General features: G+C 33.3%; 2 protein-coding genes across 2 annotated transcripts in view; one reads left to right on the plus strand and one right to left on the minus strand.

The window, feature by feature from the left end:
• Window positions 1-19,387, minus strand: part of LOC122503136 — a 39,158-nt gene extending 19,771 nt beyond the window's left edge. The window contains exon 1 of the mRNA XM_043613573.1: window positions 19,269-19,387. Coding sequence (XP_043469508.1) covers window positions 19,269-19,387 — 119 coding nt within the window. The remainder of the gene's footprint in view (window positions 1-19,268) is intronic.
• A 744-nt stretch (window positions 19,388-20,131) lies between these two features.
• On the plus strand, window positions 20,132-21,755 carry LOC122503138. Its single transcript, XM_043613574.1, has 3 exons — window positions 20,132-20,380; window positions 20,452-21,309; window positions 21,423-21,755. The coding sequence occupies exons 1-3, from the start codon at window positions 20,132-20,134 to the stop codon at window positions 21,753-21,755; spliced, it is 1,440 nt and encodes a 479-aa protein (XP_043469509.1).
• Window positions 21,756-22,208: the final 453 nt, after the last annotated feature.

Consider the following 22,208-nt stretch of genomic DNA (forward strand, 5'->3'; position numbering starts at 1 on the left):
AAAATGTTTTCATTCAAGTGTTATTTTAAGGTTACGTTGTTTTCAAAAGATAACGCAAGAAATATCATTTTCGCTAGATCAGCGAAAATGGATTATCGATGGAGCCAAATCAGTGAAACTTATAGCTATTATAGTGATTGTTATTAGAACTGTGCAAAATTCGAACCGAACCGAGTTTAGTTCGGTTTTGGGGCGCCGAAATGTACCGAACCAAAACCGAACAAAACTTGGTTCGGTTCGAATTTTGTAGTAACTCGAATGTCAAAAATTCGACATCCGAACTGGGCTAGTTCGAATGTCGAAAAACCGACATTCGAACTAAGCTAACTAGGCGAAAAAATTCAAACAGTTCGGTTCGAATTATTTTGCACAGCTCTAATTGTTATCTCTACTTTAGTAGAACTTTTTTTAGCGTGTATAAAAATTGATATAGGATTCGTTATCAAAGGTCCCGAAAAACCGCGAGTAATAAATTTAAAATAATCGTTAAAATATTAAAAAACCGCCATATTGGATCCGCCATTTTGAATTTTTATAAACCAACATGGGATTCGTCATCAGCGACCCCGAAAACCCCGAGTAACGATTTTCAAGCCAATCCAAACAAATTTTAATTATATTGTTCGCCATATTGGATCCACCATTTGGAATTTTGATAAACTAACACCGGATTCGTAATCAGCAATCATAAAAACACCTGAAGTTGTAACTTTCATGAGCTTACATAATTTTTATTGTGCTGTGTATGGTATAATTTGTTTGTTTATAATCATAGATGTGTTTTTGAGGTTAGGTTTGATAGATTTAATGTTTTATAGGAATTCTCAATTGAAAAGCTTATAGAATAGTTTATTTAAATTAAGGGATTTTAGAAAATTATCAACATGCAGTTAGATTCAATTTTGATAAATCAAAAGTGACCATTTTAACGATTTTAGGGTATTTTTTGAGGTTAGGGCGAAACCAGGACCCATTGGCCGAATTCTGAGGGCGGATTCGGATGCAGCGCATCGAAATACATCGGAATATATATGTCTCGACCCCAGATCAAGACACTTTATTTTTTTTGTGTGGCTGTGTAACTAATCCTTATAAATAAAATTGCACTTCTTCATGTACATTGCTTAAAACTTGAAAATTTTAATAAAAACAGATGTTTTGAACATCAAAAAATGTAAAGAAGTATGTATGTATACATATGTGGGCATATTTCTAGAACTTTTAAACTTTATGTTTCCGTTTATTATTATATTTTAAAAATTATAAAAATAATTTTGCAGTACCATAATCTGATAAATTATTGTGCTCTTTAAATGTACCTTCTGTATATTAATCATTTTAATTAGGTAGGGAACGACAAAAGTAAGTAAAAGTGACAAAATCGCCAGTTTCTCGTGTGTGACATTGACTGTTTTTTTTAGTTTATATGGTATAACTTTTTTAACAAGTCATTATTTATTTATTTATTTAAACAGTTCCTAGGGCTAATGAGCCCTCCAAGGAACAATACGTGAATACATTTTTGAGTGGAGAAACAATAAAGAAAAAAAAATCGGGCAAGTGCGAGTTGCACACGCATTAAGATCGAGGGTTCCGTACACCAAAATAAAACTCATTTTTTATAAAAAAAAATATATATAAGAAATATAATTGATTAATATTAACATATATAAACCTATTGAGCTGAAATTCGGTACACATATGTATTTTTATTACATATAGATTAAGATTCCTAAAAGTTCAAAAGGGGGAGAGAAAAGTGTCATTTTTTGCAATTTTTTCGTAAAAATTAAATTTCTTTCCCTCCTAGTTCGCAAATATGTCCGTCAATCGAGTTCGCTATATTTTTCCTGTAATCTGCATTTGAAACTGAAGATCTCTACCGAATTTCAGCTCACTAGGTTGAGATTTGTAAAAGTTTACCGCAGGAACAGGGTCATTTTTTGTAATTTTTTCAAAAAAATTGAATTTCTTTCCCTCCTAGTTCGCAAATATGTCCGTCAATCGAGTTCGCTATATTTTTCCTGTAATCTACACTTAAAACTGAAGATCCCTACCGAATTTCAACTCATAAGGTTAAGATTTGTAAAAGTTAAGGGGGGGGACAGGGTCATTTTTTGCAATTTTTTCAAAAAAATTCAATTTCATTCCCTTCTAGTTCCCAAATATCTCCACCAATCAGGTTCGCTATATTTTTCCTGTAATCTACACTTGAAACTTAATATTCCTACTGAATTTTAGCTCATAATGTTGAGATTTGTAGAAGTTAAGGGGGGGGGGGGGGGGACAGGGTCATTTTTTGCAATTTTTTTGAAAAAATTGAATTTCTTTCCCTCCTAGTTCCCAAATATCTCCACCAATCAGGTTCGCTATATTTTTCCTGTAATCTACACTTGAAACTTAATATCCCTACCGAATTTCAGCTCACTAGGTTGAGATTTGTAAAATTTAAGGGGGGGGACAGGGTCATTTTTTGCAATTTTTTCAAAAAAATTCAATTTCTTTCCCTTCTAGTTCCCAAATATCTCCACCAATCAGGTTCGCTATATTTTTCCTGTAATCTACACTTGAAACTTAATATTCCTACTGAATTTTAGCTCATAATGTTAAGATTTGTAAAAGTTAAGGGGGGGGACAGGGTCATTTTTTGCAATTTTTTCAAAAAAATTCAATTTCTTTCCCTTCTAGTTCCCAAATATCTCCACCAATCAGGTTGGCTATATTTTTCCTGTAATCTACACTTGAAACTTAATATCCCTACCGAATTTCAGCTCACTAGGTTGAGATTTGTAAAAGTTAAGGGGGGGGGACAGGGTTATTTTTTGCAATTTTTTCGAAAAAATTCAATTTCTTTCCCTTCTAGTTCCCAAATATCTCCACCAATCAGGTTCGCTATATTTTTCCTGTAATCTGCACTTAAAACTGATGATCCCTACCGAATTTTAGCTCATAAGGTTGAGATTTGTAAAAGTTAAGGGGGGGACAGGGTCATTTTTTGCAATTTTTTCAAAAAAATTCAATTTCTTTCCCTTCTAGTTCCCAAATATCTCCACCAATCAGGTTCGCTATATTTTTCCTGTAATCTACACTTAAAACTGAAGATCCCTACCGAATTTCAGCTCACTAGGTTGAGATTTGTAAAAGTTAAGGGGGGGGACAGGGTCATTTTTTGCAATTTTTTCAAAAAAATTCAATTTCTTTCCCTTCTAGTTCCCAAATATCTCCACCAATCAGGTTCGCTATATTTTTCCTGTAATCTGCACTTAAAACTGATGATCCCTACCGAATTTAAGCTCATCAAGTTAAGATTTGTAAAAGTTAAGGGGGGGGACAGGGTCATTTTTTGCAATTTTTTCAAAAAAATTCAATTTCTTTCCCTTTTAGTTCCCAAATATCTCCACCAATCAGGTTAGCTATATTTTTCCTGTAATCTACACTTGAAACTTAATATTCCTACTGAATTTTAGCTCATAATGTTAAGATTTGTAAAAGTTAAAGGGGTTGGACAGGGTAATTTTTTCAATTTTTTCGAAAAAATTGAATTTTTTTCCCTCCTAGTTCGCAAATATGTCCTTCAATTGGGTTCGCTATATTTTTCCTGTAATCTGCACTTAAAACTGAAAATCCTTACCGAATTTCAGATCACCAGGTTGAGATTTGTAAAAATTATGGAGGGGGGACAGGGTCATTTTTTGTAATTTTTTCTGAAAAATTCAATTTCTTTTCCTCCTAGTTCGCAAATATGTCCGCCAATTGGGTTCGCTATATTTTTCCTGTAATCTGCATTTAAAACTGAAGATCCCTACCGAATTTTAGCTCATAAGGTTGAGATTTGTAAAAGTTAAGGGGGGGACAGGGTCATTTTTTGCAATTTTTTTGAAAAAATTCAATTTCTTTCCCTTCTAGTTCCCAAATATCTCCACCAATCAGGTTCGCTATATTTTTCCTGTAATCTACACTTAAAACTGAAGATCCCTACCGAATTTCAACTCATAAGGTTAAGATTTGTAAAAGTTAAGGGGGGGGACAGGGTCATTTTTTGCAATTTTTTCAAAAAAATTCAATTTCTTTCCCTTCTAGTTCCCAAATATCTCCACCAATCAGGTTCGCTATATTTTTCCTGTAATCTACACTTGAAACTGAAGATCCCTACCGAATTTCAGCTCACTAGGTTGAGATTTGTAAAAGTTAAGGGGGGGGGACAGGGTCATTTTTTGCAATTTTTTCGAAAAAATTCAATTTCTTTCCCTTCTAGTTCCCAAATATCTCCACTAATCAGGTTCGCTATATTTTTCCTGTAATCTACACTTGAAACTTAATATCCCTACTGAATTTTAGCTCATAATGTTGAGATTTGTAGAAGTTAAGGGGGGGACAGGGTCATTTTTTGCAATTTTTTCAAAAAAATTCAATTTCTTTGCCTTCTAGTTCCCAAATATCTCCACCAATCAGGTTCGCTATATTTTTCCTGTTCTCTGCACTTAAAACTGATGATCCCTACCGAATTTTAGCTCATAAGGTTGAGATTTGTAAAAGTTAAGGGGGGGGACAGGGTCATTTTTTGCAATTTTTTCAAAAAAATTCAATTTCTTTCCCTTCTAGTTCCCAAATATCTCCACCAATCAGGTTCGCTATATTTTTCCTGTAATCTACACTTGAAACTTAATATCCCTACCGAATTTCAGCTCACTAGGTTGAGATTTGTAAAAGTTAAGGGGGGGGACAGGGTCATTTTTTGCAATTTTTTCGAAAAAATTCAATTTCTTTCCCTTCTAGTTCCCAAATATCTCCACTAATCAGGTTCGCTATATTTTTCCTGTAATCTACACTTGAAACTTAATATCCCTACTGAATTTTAGCTCATAATGTTGAGATTTGTAAAAGTTAAGGGGGGGACAGGGTCATTTTTTGCAATTTTTTCAAAAAAATTCAATTTCTTTCCCTTCTAGTTCCCGAATATCTCCACCAATCAGGTTCGCTATATTTTTCCTGTAATCTGCACTTAAAACTGATGATCCCTACCGAATTTAAGCTCATCAAGTTAAGATTTGTAAAAGTTAAAGGGGTTGGACAGGGTAATTTTTTCAATTTTTTTGAAAAAATTGAATTTCTTTCCCTCCTAGTTCGCAAATATGTCCTTCAATTGGGTTCGCTATATTTTTCCTGTAATCTGCACTTAAAACTGATGATCCCTACCGAATTTAAGCTCATCAAGTTAAGATTTGTAAAAATTAAGGAGGGGGGACAGGGTCATTTTTTGTAATTTTTTCTGAAAAATTCAATTTCTTTCCCTCCTAGTTCGCAAATATGTCCGCCAATTGGGTTCGCTATATTTTTCCTGTAATCTGCATTTAAAACTGAAGATCCCTACCGAATTTCAGCTCACTAGGTTGAGATTTGTAAAAGTTAAGGGGGGGGACAGCCCATTTTGCGTAGCTGGGACGGACACACGAGTGATTTCATAAGGGTTCCGTCAGTACACCTATGGTGTACGGAACCCTAAAAAATTACATAATACAGTAAAAAAATAATAGAAAAATTATAAATGTGGAGTCTAATATTCATGACATTAATAAAACAAAAAGAAAATAAAATATTAAAAAAATATAACAAATATGTTACCAGTAAGTTATATCAAAAATCTTATTATGTGTCTTAAACAAGAAATAAAAAAAAGTCTTCTAAAAGAAAATTGCTTCTGAGCATTTCTAATTTCTTTAGGCAATTTATTCCAAAGCCGAGCACCCCTGACGATAAAAGACTTTTGCATCTTGCAAGTTCTATGTGCAGGTATTTTCAAAACAGCTCGTCTTTCCCGAAGCCTATCTTTATTTGATTCATCAATATTTTTAAATTCGAAAAAATCATACAAGTATGATGGAATTCTACTATCGAACACTGAATACAACATATTACCCATGAAAAATTGCCTTCTTGATGCAACTGTCAACAACCCAGACTTAATCCTGTATTTCGTAATGTGTTCAAACTTAGGCAAATTAAAAATAAATCGAATACAAGCATTTAAGGATCTTTCCAACTTATCATTTAATTCATCCGTGACATCATCGTACACCGGACAGCAATAGTCAAAAATAGGGAGAATTAACGATTTTACCAATAATATACGTGTTGATGTAGGAAGGGATTCTTTGTTCTTATATAGTTGTTGCAGAACTATAAAAACTTTGCGAAAAATTTCAAAGACATTATTTTTCCAAGACAAGGTTCTGTCCAAAATAACCCCAAGATCTTTCACCGATTCCTTATATACTATAGGAAAACCATTCACTGTGAGTGGAGAAAGAGTAGCTATGGCAGGATTGCTGCTAGTTGCAAACACCATTGCCTGAGTTTTATCAAGATTAAGAGCAAGGCCATTATAATTTGACCAATCCACCACATAGTCAATATCATGCTGAACCCTTTTCATTAAATCAGATAGAGATGACAGTGGACCTGACAAATACAGTTTAAAATCATCAGCATATTTGTGGTATTTACAAAATTTAAGCCCTTCCCAAGATCCGACAAAAATAAGTTAAATAGAATTGAGGACAATGATGATCCCTGAGGAACCCCACACACCAGTCTACACCAATCCGAACAATCACCATTTTCGCCCATAACTCTCTGAAATCTATATTATATATTTTGTGACTTATAGTAGATGTAGTGGGGAGTATAAGGAACCAAAAAATCATTGAGACAATGATGTGCCTCAATTAAGATAAAAATGGTGTACCTTCCAACTTGAGAGACAACTTTTCTTAAATTTTGACAATTTAGCAATTAACTTGATATAACTTTCTTAACGAAGATTCTTCATGTACATTGCTTAAAACAGGTGTCTTATTTGTCTTTGTTAATTTTTAAGAATATATTAATTTTAACTAATCAATATGAAATCATTTTATTCAAGAATTTAATTTTATCTAATTTAGAATAAACAAATTACACAAAACACACGTTACTTTTGTTGTTTTAATTTATTGCCCGAACGCCAGAGATATTTTATGGAAAAATATTCAAACCGATTAATTAATTAAATTTACGCTAGCTCAATCTTTTCAAGGAGAGCGCGGAGTAAGAGAAATCACCAGTTAGTTTTAATTTTGTTTTGATAATCAAGAAAATCACAGGTCCATACGGGACCTGTTCAAAATGTACAGAAATGTTGTGAAACAAAGCAAAATAAAACACATCTTATTTCGATCAATAATTATCAGAAGACAACACATTCAATTATTACGAGACCGACCAGAAATACGCCGACGTCCCCTCATAGTTCCCCGGCTCATCTTTCAGGATTAGAGCACAATTACTATTTTTAAATAGAATTTACAGCAAAATGGTCTATCTTGACCTGTCACTTATTTCGACGCCAAAAGGAGAATGAATTAAAATGGCCGAAGCAGACGCGCATCACGGCTTCGTGGTGAGTCTCACGCGCACTCGTTACATGGATTTTCCGATGGTAATCGATGCACGACAGTCAGTAATTAGGTAATTTATCGACTGTCGAAAAGAGTTCATAAAGAGTTTGTTTAGTCTCCCCGAGGGGCACTGCTCGACGACGTATGGTCAGCAAGATGGCTGCGGCCAGTGTTTCGACAGCTGATGTCTCCGTCGATAAATATTCGTATTTCTGTCACTCAGTATGACCGGTATTTATTTCCAGTAATATATACAAGGAAGCACATTCCTTGTTGGACAAATACGAAGTAATATCTCGGCAGTGATCCCGAAGTTTGGAAATCAGGAACTCGCAGTGTGAATTTTTACATGAAATGATAAATTGAAGTATCAGTCTTCTTATGATTAATAACACAGTGCAACAGCATTTTTATTTCTGGGATCGCATAGGGTGATTTTTATAGGTTTTTTGATGCCGAACGCGAATCCGTAATCAGAATTGTTCCATCACCCTAGATTTTTGAGAAATTTGACCTTGAAAATTGAAAAAAGCCGTTTTTGAAGTACTTTTTGTTTTTTTATCAGGGTATACAAATTTTTCCTAGGGTTTTCATTATATGGATACGAAAGCCCATATCCTTCTTAACAATTTCCAATTTGGACCTTTTAAAAATATCTATTTTTCGATGAGTTATCTTTGTTTGAAGTTCGCGTCGCATCGTAAAATCAGCAAAAATGCCGTTTTTGAGGTATTATTTTGTTTTTTATCAGGGTACAAAAATTTTCCTTAGTGTTTCCATGATATGCATACGAAAGCTCATATCCTTCTTAACAATTTCCAATTTTGACATTTTAAAAATATCTATTTTTCGATGAGCTATCCTTGTTTGAAGTTCGCATCGTAACGTCAAATGGGATAACAGTGAGACAAATATTAACATAATATTAATATTATTAATATTAACCCATTAAATCTCAAGCAGAAACCAATGATTCATTAAAAAAACTATTACATTCTTAGGAAAATGAAAAATAAATTAACCATTGTTTTTTTGTTTATCATTTCAAATTCTTTAACAATAATTTAACAAAAACTAAAATAACTCATTGAAAAATAGATATTTTTAAAATGTTCAAATTCGAGATTGTTGAGGAGGATGTGATCTTTCGTACGCATATCATGAAAACCCTAGAAAAAATTTTTATACAAAACGAGTATGTAATCCACTGAGTAACCGCGGATTACATTCTCGTTTTGTATAAAATGTCGTGTGTACCTCGGACGCACGCATTTCTCGTCCTCGCTTGTTGCAAAACTTGCGCTTTGCGTCCTCGTTGCACAATGTACTATTGTATCCTGATAAAAACCAAAAAGTTCGTTGACTATTCTGTCAGATACAGAAAAAATACTGGATTCTGCATGCTTTTCGTAATTTTTTAATTTTTCGAAAACTAATTAACTTTTATTAGCGCTCTTGGTCTTGTTTTAATCTCTATTTAATGTAGAATCTAAATTATTAACTGGTATTGTAAAATAAATTTTTCCGAAAAAATTTGAAACCGTAACAGTAGGATTAAAAAAATTCAAAAAATTATCATGAATATTAAAGTGTCAAAAAGGTCAATGTAAAATATGTTGACCAACAGATTAGCTCGGTCGGATAAATGCCTGCCTTGCCGGACGCTTAGGACCAAGGGTACTTGGTTCGCGCCCATTAGCCTGGGATTTTTCCGGCACGTGAGATAATCTGAGCGGGAGGTTTGACGTCGAAGTATAATGATGTGCACCGTCGATTATCGTCCGGTACACACCATTAGAATTCGACTGTCGATAAACCGGTTGTACTCGGAGAGATTTTCTACAGTTTCTCTCTCCACCGGCGAGAAAACACATTAGACGGGTGGTCCAGGCAAATGCGAGTACTCCTAATTTCAAGCCGTTCTGTAGACGCAAAAATTTAGTATAAGTATAGTATGTAAGAAAATTCCACGGGGAAACTTTTAACGCCAGTATTAAGGCAAATTACGAGTGTATAAAATAAAATAAAAAAAATGTAAAATATGTTCATTTAATAGATATAATAAAATTCAAAAAAGCTTTTTAATTACTTAATTATTTAATTAAAAAAAATTTTTTTTTGAAAAAGTGTCAATCTGTTTTTCAAATTTTCTTTATCCGACTTTCAGTTTCAAATTTTTTTGGAAAAATTTATATCACAATACCATCAATTAATTTAGATTCTACATTGAATAGAGATTGAAACAAGACCAAGAACGCTAAAAAAGTTAATTAGTTTTCGAGAAATTAAAAAATTACGAAAAGCATGCAAAATCCAGTATTTTCTCTGTATCTGACAAAATAGTCAACGAAAATTCTTTGATCAGGTGTCAGTCTTTTCATAATTTTATTAGCTTTCAGAAAAAAAATACGATACATTTTTGTCATTCTTATTTTCTACGTTTTAAGCATTTTTCCACTCATGAAAAAAGGGGCGTCCTGATACTCACGGACGGTAGTGTATGTCACAAAAGCTTTGTGCACCAATCACAAAAAACGGCCTGGACCGATGAGAATGAAATTTTTGCCGAACCTTAAGTATTCATCTAAGGAAGGTTTATAAATTTACAGACCTAAAAAAGATTTATTAGAACGGGATGTTACGTATAAAATCGTAACCATTTTATTTTTTTTATTAATTAAAAGTGGGTTATATTATATAAAGTCAAGAAGATAATCTATAAATTTGTAATTAGAATTAAGAACACTAGATAATTTTAAGGTAAAAAAGTCGATTCACCAAAAAACACAACAAGTTGTTCTTTTTAAATTCTAATTAAATAACCATTTCTTTTTTTTAATTCATTTTTTTAACAATACACAATATTGTATTACTTGGTAGAATTATTGGGAAAGTATTGAACAACATTTATGTTTCAAAATTAATTCTAGTGATTTCAAAAGAGTCATTTATTTTAATAAAAGACTGTGGATGTATGTGTTCAATAATTGGTAAATATCATACACCAACATAAATCAAAGAAAAAAGAGAGCATTGAACTAATATCACGCCACCTCAAAAATTTGCAAGCTTGCAAAAAAGCTTGCCTGGCAACGATAAAGTTCAATGAGCTATGTGCAACAGCTCTCCCTACTATTGAAATTCTACATGATTTCAAGGTGTGATCATTAATTTGAATCGAAAAAATGATGAGTATTAATTAGCGCCTCCTGTAAGACGGTTGATTTAATTTTGATCGAGATTATAATGTACTCCGAAAGCGGAGTTATTCTTATTTAATTGAAGCATAAAGAGTGTTTAATTGTTTTCGAGTAATATCACATAAGTTTTACAAATTGGATAAACAAAACTGAAATATTAAACAGTGTTAAAAAATCAATTTCGAAATATTCATTAGAGCTTTGTGGTTTAGTTTGATGTGAATTAATACAAGTTTAAGTTCGGTGACCCCGAAATTTAAATTTTGGGATTAATGTAATTAAAATTAAAGGAAGGAACTACATTTTTGATCAAGGATTATCACATATTTCAAAAATAAAAGACTAAGGAATAAAAAAAAAGAAATAAATAGGAAGCGATATTCGGAAGTAAGGAGATTATAAATTTTTCTCACAGGTGTGGATCATTTGACACCTGATTCAGTGTTTTACTTGTGTTATCTAAAATATAGATAAATAAGACTTGGTGAGTCGAATTTTTATTATTTAATATATATATACACACACATAAATTAAAGGGAAAAAGAAGATTTGTCAGAAAAAGTATTAATTGAATATTATATATACAGTAATTGTTATTTCTATTTTTGAGATGTAAATGTTTTCTAAGGGACATAAATATTTTTACAGGGAAAATAATTGCATTATAAACTTAATTCAATATAAAAGGATTTAAAATAGAACTATTGTAATTCTGATAAATATTGTTGACTTTCGATAAAAATAATTAATTTTAAATAAAGCTGATATCATTATAATCGTATACTAAAAGTGTTATTTTTCTGAGTATAATTTTCCTTTTGTTACCTTTTCATTATAAATACCGTCTAATCGGGTCCGCTGAATAATAGTGGACTTAAGAAAAGAATCCACTAGCTTTATTTTAAATTAATGAATTATTTCATTACATTTTTACGAAGAGTGCATAAGTTATTCTTAGATATATTAGTTAAAATTCTGTCGCTGTTGAGTGAGTTAATGTAGATTTTAATATAGTATAATTAAAATTTGTTTTATTTATAAATTTGTTAATTAATTAATATTTATCAATTCATCCGTAACACGGGAGATATTCTATTTCTTTGGAAAATTTAAAAAATTTAAAATTTCTAAATTTTACCTTTTTCATGGATTGCTTCTAAACTTTCTATAGTTGAGTATTGCACGTTATTTATTAAAATTTTAGCATAATTTTGTAAAAAATACTACCTACTTTATAACTAAGATGTAAATATAGAAATATTTTCAAAAAATCGAAAATTTCTAAATTTCACATTTTTTAATGGACAGTTTTTAAACTTTCTATAATTGAATATTGCATGTTATTTAGTCACATTTTAGCATAGTTTTTCAAAAATACTTTCTTATCACAAAGATGCAAGTATGAAAATGTTCTGAATATCAAAAAATCGAAAAAACTATAATTGATACCAATTGTTATGAAGCTTAATTCAGTAGTATTTGTGGGCTCTCTGATTTAACTATTATAGAGATATTTTGAGCAATGTAAAGACAAAAGTTAATCACGGTGTCTATTTTGGGTTAAAACAATTTCCGGCTTTGTCCAAATTGTTCCTGGTTTATTCGACGGGTTTGTGTTTTCACTAATACATTTAACAAGGTGTCTACTAACCATGAAAGACGGAAAATAACAGGGAATTTAATGTAACCGGGAAAAACTGGATCTACTCGCTATACAATTAGTTCGAATTAGACTCTATTATAACTAAAAAAACTAGAGGAAATTTTGGAAATGCATTATTAGAAACTAAAACCCGTCGAAGACGGGTACGACAGCTAGTTTTATATAAGATCATTCTTTTTTGACGATAATTGAAATTTATCTGACATTTTAGATTATTTGTAATTTATATACTCATACAATTTGATTATTTATTTCATAATATCTTAGTGGAATTTTAAATATTAATTAATTTTTCTGTAAAATTTAAAGTAAAGATAAAAGTTCGTTACAGATTCATACACAGATCGGCGGTATTGCAACGGATTTTATCAGAAAATTTTCACGTTGTGATTTTGAATTTTGAACGTTTGTCTAATTTTACTAGTGTCTAATTATTGTGTTTGTATAAATTCAATAACAATCATGAGATCATCTAGTCTGATGACAATTGAAGAAGGGAAATGGAACGAGCTTTTATCGCCAATTAACAATCTGACTCTTTCTCATAGCAAACTTAGTACTGAAATTCATTCAACTACTCAGACCTTGGGATCACTCGACTCAAGGATATCTAATTACAAAAATAGGATTTCTCTCATTGGGAGTCGTCTTTTACACTTAGACAAACAATCCTGAGCCAAGAATTTGATCTTTCTCAAATTGTAGGATACTGATGAGGTAAACGTTGACCTGTTGAGGGTCATTCTAGGAATATTTTCAAAGGTTGACCTTCAGTCTAAATGAGTTAGAGTGATTTTAAGTAATAGGTCAAGGAAATCTCCAAAATTGGATTTGTTATTACAAACGACCGAAGTGAGGAGGAGAGAGACAAGCGAAGATCTCTACTAAACCAGACTCACAAACTAAAGATGCAAGGTCTTCATGCAGTGTCAAAAGGAGACATGATCCTGGTGAATGGATAATGACAAGATTGATGGACAAGATAAAATTAATTCTTTATTATCTAGTCATAACACGGATATTCCAGCTCATTCTAAAGACCAATTAAAAGAATCAACCCACGTGATGGATGTAAGTCATAGCTCTTCGGTTACCCCTCCTAGGAAAAAAAGACGAAAAACTAACCTTTATCGCTTAGGAGAGGAAGACTATTCGAATATCAGATCTCTGGATTATTTCCTTTCCCCTCAAACTCCTCAAACCAAGCAAAGAACTTCAGAGATAGGGAAAAGCCAAAGTGTACTACTAAATAATAGCAAACAACTACCCGAAATCTAACAAGAGAGGGGATCACAGCAGTGGCTTCTTTAAGTGAACCAGACGACAATCACACAAGACTGATCTATTAGAACGCTCATGGACTCGGAAATGTAGCGGAAATCAACAGTTTTCTCGATAAACGGGATATTGTATGTATCTCTGAAACATGGTCCATTAACCCAAACTTCAATATCTACACTCCATTTGGATTCAGTACTATCGTCTCTCCTGCCATCAGATCCAGCAACTTCAGCAGAGCAAAGGGCGGTCTCTTACTTATGTATAACAGCACTATACCCCACCTGATTCAGATTTTGTACAATTTATTAATAATTTCAATTTGACTCTATTCTCAATTGCTGAAAAATTTTCCTATTTGCCCTTAATATTACGGGGAGATTTTAATTGTAGAGTCAACAAATTCATCGGTTGAGGAGATTTAAGCGAGGAGAGGTCGGTTACTCAAGGCACTTGGGACCTTTTGTGCCAAATAAAATTTCCCTTTTGATTTAGAAGACAGTTGAAGGGCCGCACAGGACCTTCTGTGTCGACGGAATCTAAGGAAATTCTTGAACGAGCTTCTCTTTGCTTATACGGATTTTTCGCTGGGTTCGTAGTGGATGGCAAAGAATAGCAGACAACGAGCCTGTCATCGTCGACGCCGAGCACAAGCTGTGCATCGATCGACAGCGCAACGGGCCCGGACAAAGAATTGTCCAACAATACCTGTCAGCGAGGTTTCGACGCCCACATCGACTTCGAGCGAATTTTGGGAGTGCTCGTCGCACTCTTTTCCCTGTGACAGCTAGTCAAAATCGTATAACAATTTTAACTTTGGACATTCAACTCGCGGTAATCACTCCGTCTCCGATACCAGACGGGTCTAATGTCTCTGCTCGACGATCAATACGCGATCTCGTTTTGTATCGCGTTCATCCCGAGGTGCTCGCTAAAATTGCTTTCGTAGAGATTTTCCGCGTTTTGGTATTATAGGCCACTGAGTCAATTTCTAAGTCTGATTCGAGAATCAAGTGTTGTCCAAATTTGTTTTCTTATGTGGGGGCGTGAAACAGAAGAGATTTTTCTTTTTAAATTACCATTTTCGCAGTAATTATAGATTTTTCTATTAAGGGAAATACCGGGATAACACTGGTAATCAATCAAAGAACTTAATTCGAGTTCCTAAAAAATTATATTTTGATCCTGAAAAAGCTTCTGCTTTTTCTACGTCTATGGCTTGCAGAGGGGAGGTCTCAAATATAAATCAAGATGTAAATAAATTAAATAATATTCTTACGTCTTCAATTACCAATGTTGCGAAGGGACTAGGCATTATGAGATCACCGGCGGGTTCTGCGGCCCTCAGGGAGAGACCATGGGTAGATAATGAATGTAAAAAACAAAAAATAAAGGTTTTAGAAACGTTGCGTATAGCAAAAGACATGAATTTTTCTCCTGAATATGTACTCAATTAAATTTGTCTATTTTAATACCGTTTTTAGATGACCCATTTAAGACTGATGAAATTGTTAGGTGTCTTCAATGTTGTAAGGATGGAGGGGCACCTGGGACGGATGGAATAAGCTATGGATTTTATAAGAGTTTGCCACAAAATTGGATTTTATTTGTCGAACATTTTTTTAATAAAATTTTATCTTCAGAAATAATACCTAGTGAATGAGGAAAACTTTACACAACAATAATCTTTAAAAAGGGTTACCCTAATGATCCTGAAAATCACCAGCCGATCACCTTGGTTAATTGTTTACCAAAATAGTTCACGCACATTATTTCTAATCGTCTTGTGTCTTGGGCAACTGAGTTTAATTTGATACCTGAGTCTCAATATGGCTTCAGGAAGGGAAGAGATTGCATGGACACGATTGAGATACACTTAAATAATAAGGACTCGGTCGTTTATGCCACCTTTGTGGATTTTAAGGGTGCCTTTCCATCCGTTTCTCAAAAAATTTTATGGAGAAAGTTGCGCGATCTGGGAATGAGCTCAAAAATAATACATTTTTTTTATTTTTATTTTAAGGCTTTCGTTTGCATCAAGACAAATCAGGGTTATACTGAATATGTGAAGGTATTAGAGGGAGTCCTACAGAAAGAAGTTCTCAGTCAGCTTTTATTTTCGTTTTTTATTAGTGATTTTGAAGATTTCTTCATTGGTAAAAATCTTAAGGAATTTCTATTAACAGTAAACAGGAAATTATTGTTTTGAGATATGAGGACGATTACGTCATCCTCGCGGACTTTCCCATGGATCTGAATAGCAAACTTGAAGCACTTGAAGAATATTGCGACACAAATCAGTTAATAGTTAACACAAAAAAACAAACGTAGTAATTTTCACAAGATCGGGTAATTCATCCGCCAAAAAATTTAAATCCTTTAAATACCGTTCGGAGCGTATAAGGGTGGTAAATGAATATACTTATCTCGGAGTGTAGTATTGATAACGCAGCTCAACAAAAAAACGAAAAATTTTTGCGCCTGGGTTTATATAATGATTTTTCTATTTATTATTCACTAAAATAAAAGAAAAATATACATATTCTTATTAAAGTTTGCTTTTGTAGTAGTGTTACAAACTAGAAAATAAATTTTTGCAACACTAACCTGTAAAATTGAATTGAAAAACTGTGTGTAAAGTTCTACTTTTTATAGCGGTGTGTAAAGTTACAGTAATATTGACAATATTGCTGCAAGTTAAGTTGTTTTAGTGTTGCAAAAAGTTTTGTATGGCACTCGTGCGTATATCAGATTATTCTTGTGTGACTTGCAGCACTTGCCTTCGGCTCAAGCTGCAAACGTCACACTGGTATAATCAACGATTTTTCGCACTTGTATCATAAATAACTATTATTAAATCGAGCTTTTGAGATGGCCCTTTACTTTTTGATTTGGGGAGGCTCCAAGCTGCCAGACTTAAAACTCTGTTTATTTCTGCGGGATCGTTATCCTTCCTTTTAAAATTTTCGCTGCTTCGTGATATTTTTAAATAATTCTTTTTGACTTCTTTTATTTCAGGAGCTTAAAAAAAAGTAAATCAGAATTGACATATTAGATTATAAAATTTATTTTGCAATAATAACAAAAAATACATCAAATTTAACATGACTTCCAAAAGTTTTAGTGGAAGATCTTCATATTCATATATATATCTATATATTAGTATAAAAATTTATTATTAGAACGATACAGACTTACCAATAATCCTTAATCCTACCGACGGGGCCTTATTTCTATTAAGAAACAGGGATCCACGTCGGGCAAAACACAGTATAAAGATCGAAATTTAAGTCGCGCATGCGACCAATTTCTGTTGCGCGAATTTTGTGCGGCTGTCTATTATAGAGATGGTGTGGGCAATACCTATGCAACCGACCGTTTTTAATAACAAAATCAAACCGTACTCATGGGACTACTCGTTATGAAAATGGGGCGGGCAATATTCATGCATCCGGGCGTTTTAAACAACAGAATAAGACCGAAATTGTGTGGCCACTGATGTTTAGACGGCGCGGGCAATATCTAACCGGCTGGTTAGCCGGTTATTTTAATAACAAAATTTCAGAATCATTAACCTGTTAACGCCCAAATGACCAAAATTTTTACTGGGACTTCAATACACGATTTAAAGTATTTATAGCAGGGGCCGACACGGACACGAAAAAAACGAAAATTCGTGTCGTGCCCGTGCCTTGGCTCGACACAAAGTACGTTTGGTAATTCGTGCCGTGCCAAGGCACGACACAAATAAAATTTTTGAAATGTGTTGTGCCAAGGCACGTTTTAAAAGCACGCATGGAATATTGTGTAGAATCTCAAAAGCAATATTTAAGGCACGACATGATTTAATAAGTTTAATTCGTGTCGTGCCTTGGCACGGGCACGAATTACCAAGCAAACTTCGTGTCGTGCCTAGGCACGGCACGAATTACCAAGCGAACTTTGTGTCGTGCCTTGGCACGGCACGAATTACAAATCGTACTTCGTGTCGTGCCAAGGCACGCCACGGGCACGACACGAATTTTTCGTGAAAGTCCCTGATTTATAGACAATAAATTTCAGCAGCAATGAGATGTAGGGAGTTTTTGGGGTCGCTCTTTCAGATTCTGGGGTCAAAATAGCGATTCGATTAACATAAAATCCAATATGGCGGCCATTTTGAAAAAACAACTAAATGTCAATTAACCAAACAGTTTTTGTAGCGTATTGCTATTTACACGAATTTTTATTTTTACGAATCATTATTATTTTTAAACGATATATTTACGCATTGTCACTTTTGCTAAATATAATTTATAAAAATATTTATTTGTCCGAAATGACATTTTTAAGAATTGTCACTTACATCTATAAGCAGCAATTTATAAAATTATGAATTTGCATAATTGATAATTCGGATAAGAGTCTATTCGTGAAAATGTCAATTAATTCAGTCAAATCGCAATTCGCAACAGCAGCGATTCATAAACATCGCAATTCGTAAAAGTAATAATTATTTTAAGCATTTCCTCGAAAAAGCGGAAATTTGTGTCCATGCGTGACTATGATTAAGTAGGCTGTACCTTTTTTCTAATTATTATTAAAGTGAATTTTTTTAATTATGATGCATTAAGAAATATAATAAAATTTTCAATTTAGATTTTAACTTTATAGCACAATGTATCAAAGATATAACGATTTCTGTTTATTTCTTGACATAAATAAATATATATAGATATAGTAAAGTATTGCATTTGTAACCTTATATTATGGTTTCTTTCTGTTTCTAAATTTTTAAATTGTTGTTTTTAAATTTAATTTTAATATTTTACTTAAAAACTATATTTCTATTTAGATAATAAAACTGAATTGGGAATTAATGTCATAGAATTTTTAAAGATTGTAAAATTAATTATAAATTAATTATTTCTAAAGAAAAGTAACATTTAAAGTCATTTTATTTAATTTTTTTTTTAATTCTTTTGAATTAAAGGTACAAATGTATATCTTGAAGATTTATTTGAAAATAAATTTTATTAAACCTAGCATAGTTAAATCATTCAACGTTGAACTTTTCATAATTCGATACCTATTCGTCGTCTGCTAAACAGAAGCACGCCGCTAATATTCACATAAAGTGGAGTTTTCACTTCACCCATCACCCTAACTCAAAAATAGAGCGAATATTTAAATAATAAAGGAAATAATTAAATTGACGAGACTTCTTCGTCACAAAACTCCCTACTAAGACTTGAACTAATTTAACAATTTAGTTTTAGTCTTAAAAAAAGTGATAATTCAAATTTAATTAACATCTGTCATATTAAAATTGAAATTTGAAAAGAAGTTCTCTTTTCACAAACTCACTATTTGGCCGTCTTCTTACCAAATTGTAGTTTTCGCTCTTCCAAAAGTTGTTGAATAGCTAAGTTAATAGTTGCGATAGGTAATCCTTCCATAGAATTCGTTAACTCCTTGATCGCAGTCACTAAGTCCGTGTTCTTGTTCATATCTGGTTCTTCTATTTCTTAAGAAGGCTGTGGACCTGAATTTTGGATAACAACGATGGGAAGTTTGCGGCAACTTTCCTTACTCACATTAGAAATAGTCTTACTTATGTGAGATACAGTACTGTTTTCATCTTCTCCAAGTCGTAATGAAGACACTGATGTCTTATCGCTCGGTGCCGGTGATGGTGTCCTTGGTACTTACCACGCCCTTTCTTCAAAAGCGATACCAGAGACACTTACTCCAAGTTTAACCTCCTTTGTCCAAATAGCGGACAGCAACGGATTTCCTTCTCTATGATGTTGTTTTGGCTTATTTCCCATTATTTCTTCCTGATGATTTTGATTTCGGCTTAATAGATAGGGGAGAGTCTCCAGTTGTGAGACACCTCCAGTTGTGAGACAGTCAATTTTTTTTAACATGCAATATTAAAAAGCCGATTGATTTATACAAAAACATTTCTTTTTATATGAGCCAACTTTTGCATGTGCGCCGATGCCGATATATGAATTGTTTGTGTTAGATCCCAACTCTGTGTGTGAGGATCGACTAAAAAGCGATTTTTCCATAAATGCAAAGTACTTTTTTTCCAAGTTAATTAATTGGAAAAGGTAAATGTAAAGCATTTTCTTTTAGTGTTTTCCTTATATTTTGTGATGCAATATTGCATTATTTCAATCTACGGATAAAAAATTTTTTTTTTTCCTTTTTCAAATTCGCGCCAAGTTCTGGGTGTGAGACGCAGCATGTCACCAGTTGTGAGACGGTGGGGCCATCTATCTGGGATAGCCTATACTTTTTGTTATGAAGCATAAAACGCGCTCTGATCAGTTTAGTTCGTTACGTACATTTGACAGCACAAAAGTTTATCTTTAAAAACTGTTTTGTTAAACCAAAAACTCATAATTTTATTAAGTCGATTCCATTCTCTTTTGAGCAGAATACATTAATCCATTAATTCTGATTGTGAGTTGTGTTTATTGCCTTTGAATCGTCTACAAAACAACATATAACTTCACAGTCACACTATTTGAATGTTGTTTTGATCTTTTTTTTTAATTTTGGACATGTCAAGTGACGAAAAGTCTAGAGAATCAGAAAAAATAAATTTTAATGCTCTTGCTGATGCTGTTAAATTGTGTTTATTGGAAAATAAAAACATCCGATCAACTGCCCGTGAACATAACCTTGATAAAAGTACTTTGCAGCGCTACATTCATAAAGTAAAAGCTCATTTCGGGGATATTTCATTGGTTGAGAAGAATGAATATATGGAATTTATCCAATCTTGCAGCAGAAAAATTCCAACAAATATGGTATGTTTTTCTCTCTTTTACCGTACTTTTCTTCATAATGAGTGTTTCTTAATAACTTTTTTCTATGACAGGTTTTTTCTCTTGAACAAGAAAAACTTCTTGTAGGCTATATCCTAAAATGCGTTAATCATTACTATGGTCTGAGTATTAATGATTTGAAGGAATTGGCGTTCCAGTTTGCAAAAAAACTCGACCTTGATTATCCGCTAATTTGGAATAAATCGTCAGAAGCCGGAAAAAAGTGGTATTATCTTTTTATGAAACGTCATCCGGAACTAAAACTCAGAACACCCGAGCAAACATCTATTCACCGGGTCAAAGCCTTTTGCAAATCGAATGTAGAGGAATTCTTCGAAAATTTGGGCCGGTTGCTAGATAAATTTCACTTTGATAGTACGACTATTTACAACATGGACGAAAGCGGTTTTTCTAATGTTCCCACAAAAATCGGCAAAGTTATCGCCTTAAAAGGAATGAAACGGATTGGTAAAGTGGAGGCTGCCGAACGTGGTACGATGGTGACGATGGCCCTTACAGTCAGTGCCAATGGAAATTCTCTTCCACCGTTATTTTTATTTCCACGAAAGAAAATGCAAACGTACTTTTTGGATAATGTTTCGCCTGGGACTTCTGGATTTGCGAATGAATCTGGTTGGATGACCCAACCAGAGTTCATTCAGTACATTCGACATTTCATTAAATTTGTCAAGCCATCAGTGGATTCACCCGTGCTTTTGTTGATGGACAACCACTCGTCACATTTATCTGTGGACGCACTGGATATAGCGTCAAAAAATGGTGTTCACATTCTCTCATTTCCTCCACACTGTAGCCATAAGCTGCAGCCATTAGATGTGTCGGTTTTCGGACCCACCAAGACTTATTACAAGTCGCTATGTTCTACGTGGCAGAAAAACAATGCCAATAAGGTAAATTTAATTATTAAAGAAATATTCTTTTGTGTTTATTTTAATATTGGAATATCTTATTTTAATTTATTTGGTTTTGATTTTTGTTAATTTGTGATTTACGTTTTTAATAGGTTTTGGAAATACGACATATTGCTGGCATTGTGTGTCAAACATTGGATTTGGCATTGACGCCAAAAACAATCAAAGCGGGTTTCGCTAAAACGGGAATTGCTCCATTCAATCCCAATGTCTTCAGTGATGATGAATATATTGAAGCCGTTCAGCAAAATGCTGCTGCAGTTGCTACAGAGGCTAATCTCAACGAAAATGATCAGCTGCGTATTATTGTTGATCCTTTGAATATTGTTCCTGAAAATATGATTATACCTGAAGCAAGTGAACCATTAGCCAGGAACCAGGAACATCAAATACTATACATGACACTAGCTGTTCATCGGTTATAGATGAAATTGGACCATTGCAAGCCGCTGCTCCCAAAAAGCCGTCGAACCGTGGTCGAAAAGCGATGAAAAGCTGCGAGCTAACTTCATCTGAAAATATTGCTAATTTCAAAGAAAAAGCAGCGAATAAAATAGCAGCAACAACAAAAAAAGCAGAAAGGAAAGTAGAATTAGCAACGAAAAGAGCAGTAGCAGCAGCAAAAAAAGCAGAAAGGAAAGTAGAAGCAGCAACGAAAAGAGCAGCAGCAGCAGCAGAAAAAAAAGAAACAGCAGCAAAAAGAAAGAAGAAAGCAATACCACCAGTTAAGCGCCCCAAAACAAAAATTTCACCGCCATCAGATGATGATGATGATACCGATTTTTGCATACTTTGTTTAAATTTGTTACCAAAGAAATTGACTGCATTTAACTCTGTCAACTGCAACACATGTCATCGTCCTGTTCATTTAAAGTGTG

The sequence above is a fragment of the Leptopilina heterotoma genome, unplaced genomic scaffold (assembly GCF_015476425.1).
Source record: "Leptopilina heterotoma isolate Lh14 unplaced genomic scaffold, ASM1547642v1 Lhet_245, whole genome shotgun sequence".
Classification (NCBI taxonomy): Eukaryota; Metazoa; Arthropoda; class Insecta; order Hymenoptera; family Figitidae; genus Leptopilina; species Leptopilina heterotoma.

Coding starts and splice junctions, on each gene's coding strand:
- LOC122503138 (XM_043613574.1), top strand. CDS start 20,132: ATGTCAAGTGACGAAAAGTCTAGAGAATCAGAAAAAATAAATTTTAAT. Junction 20,381..20,451: donor GAAAAATTCCAACAAATATG/GTATGTTTTTCT, acceptor TTTCTATGACAG/GTTTTTTCTCTTGAACAAGA. Junction 21,310..21,422: donor AGAAAAACAATGCCAATAAG/GTAAATTTAATT, acceptor CGTTTTTAATAG/GTTTTGGAAATACGACATAT.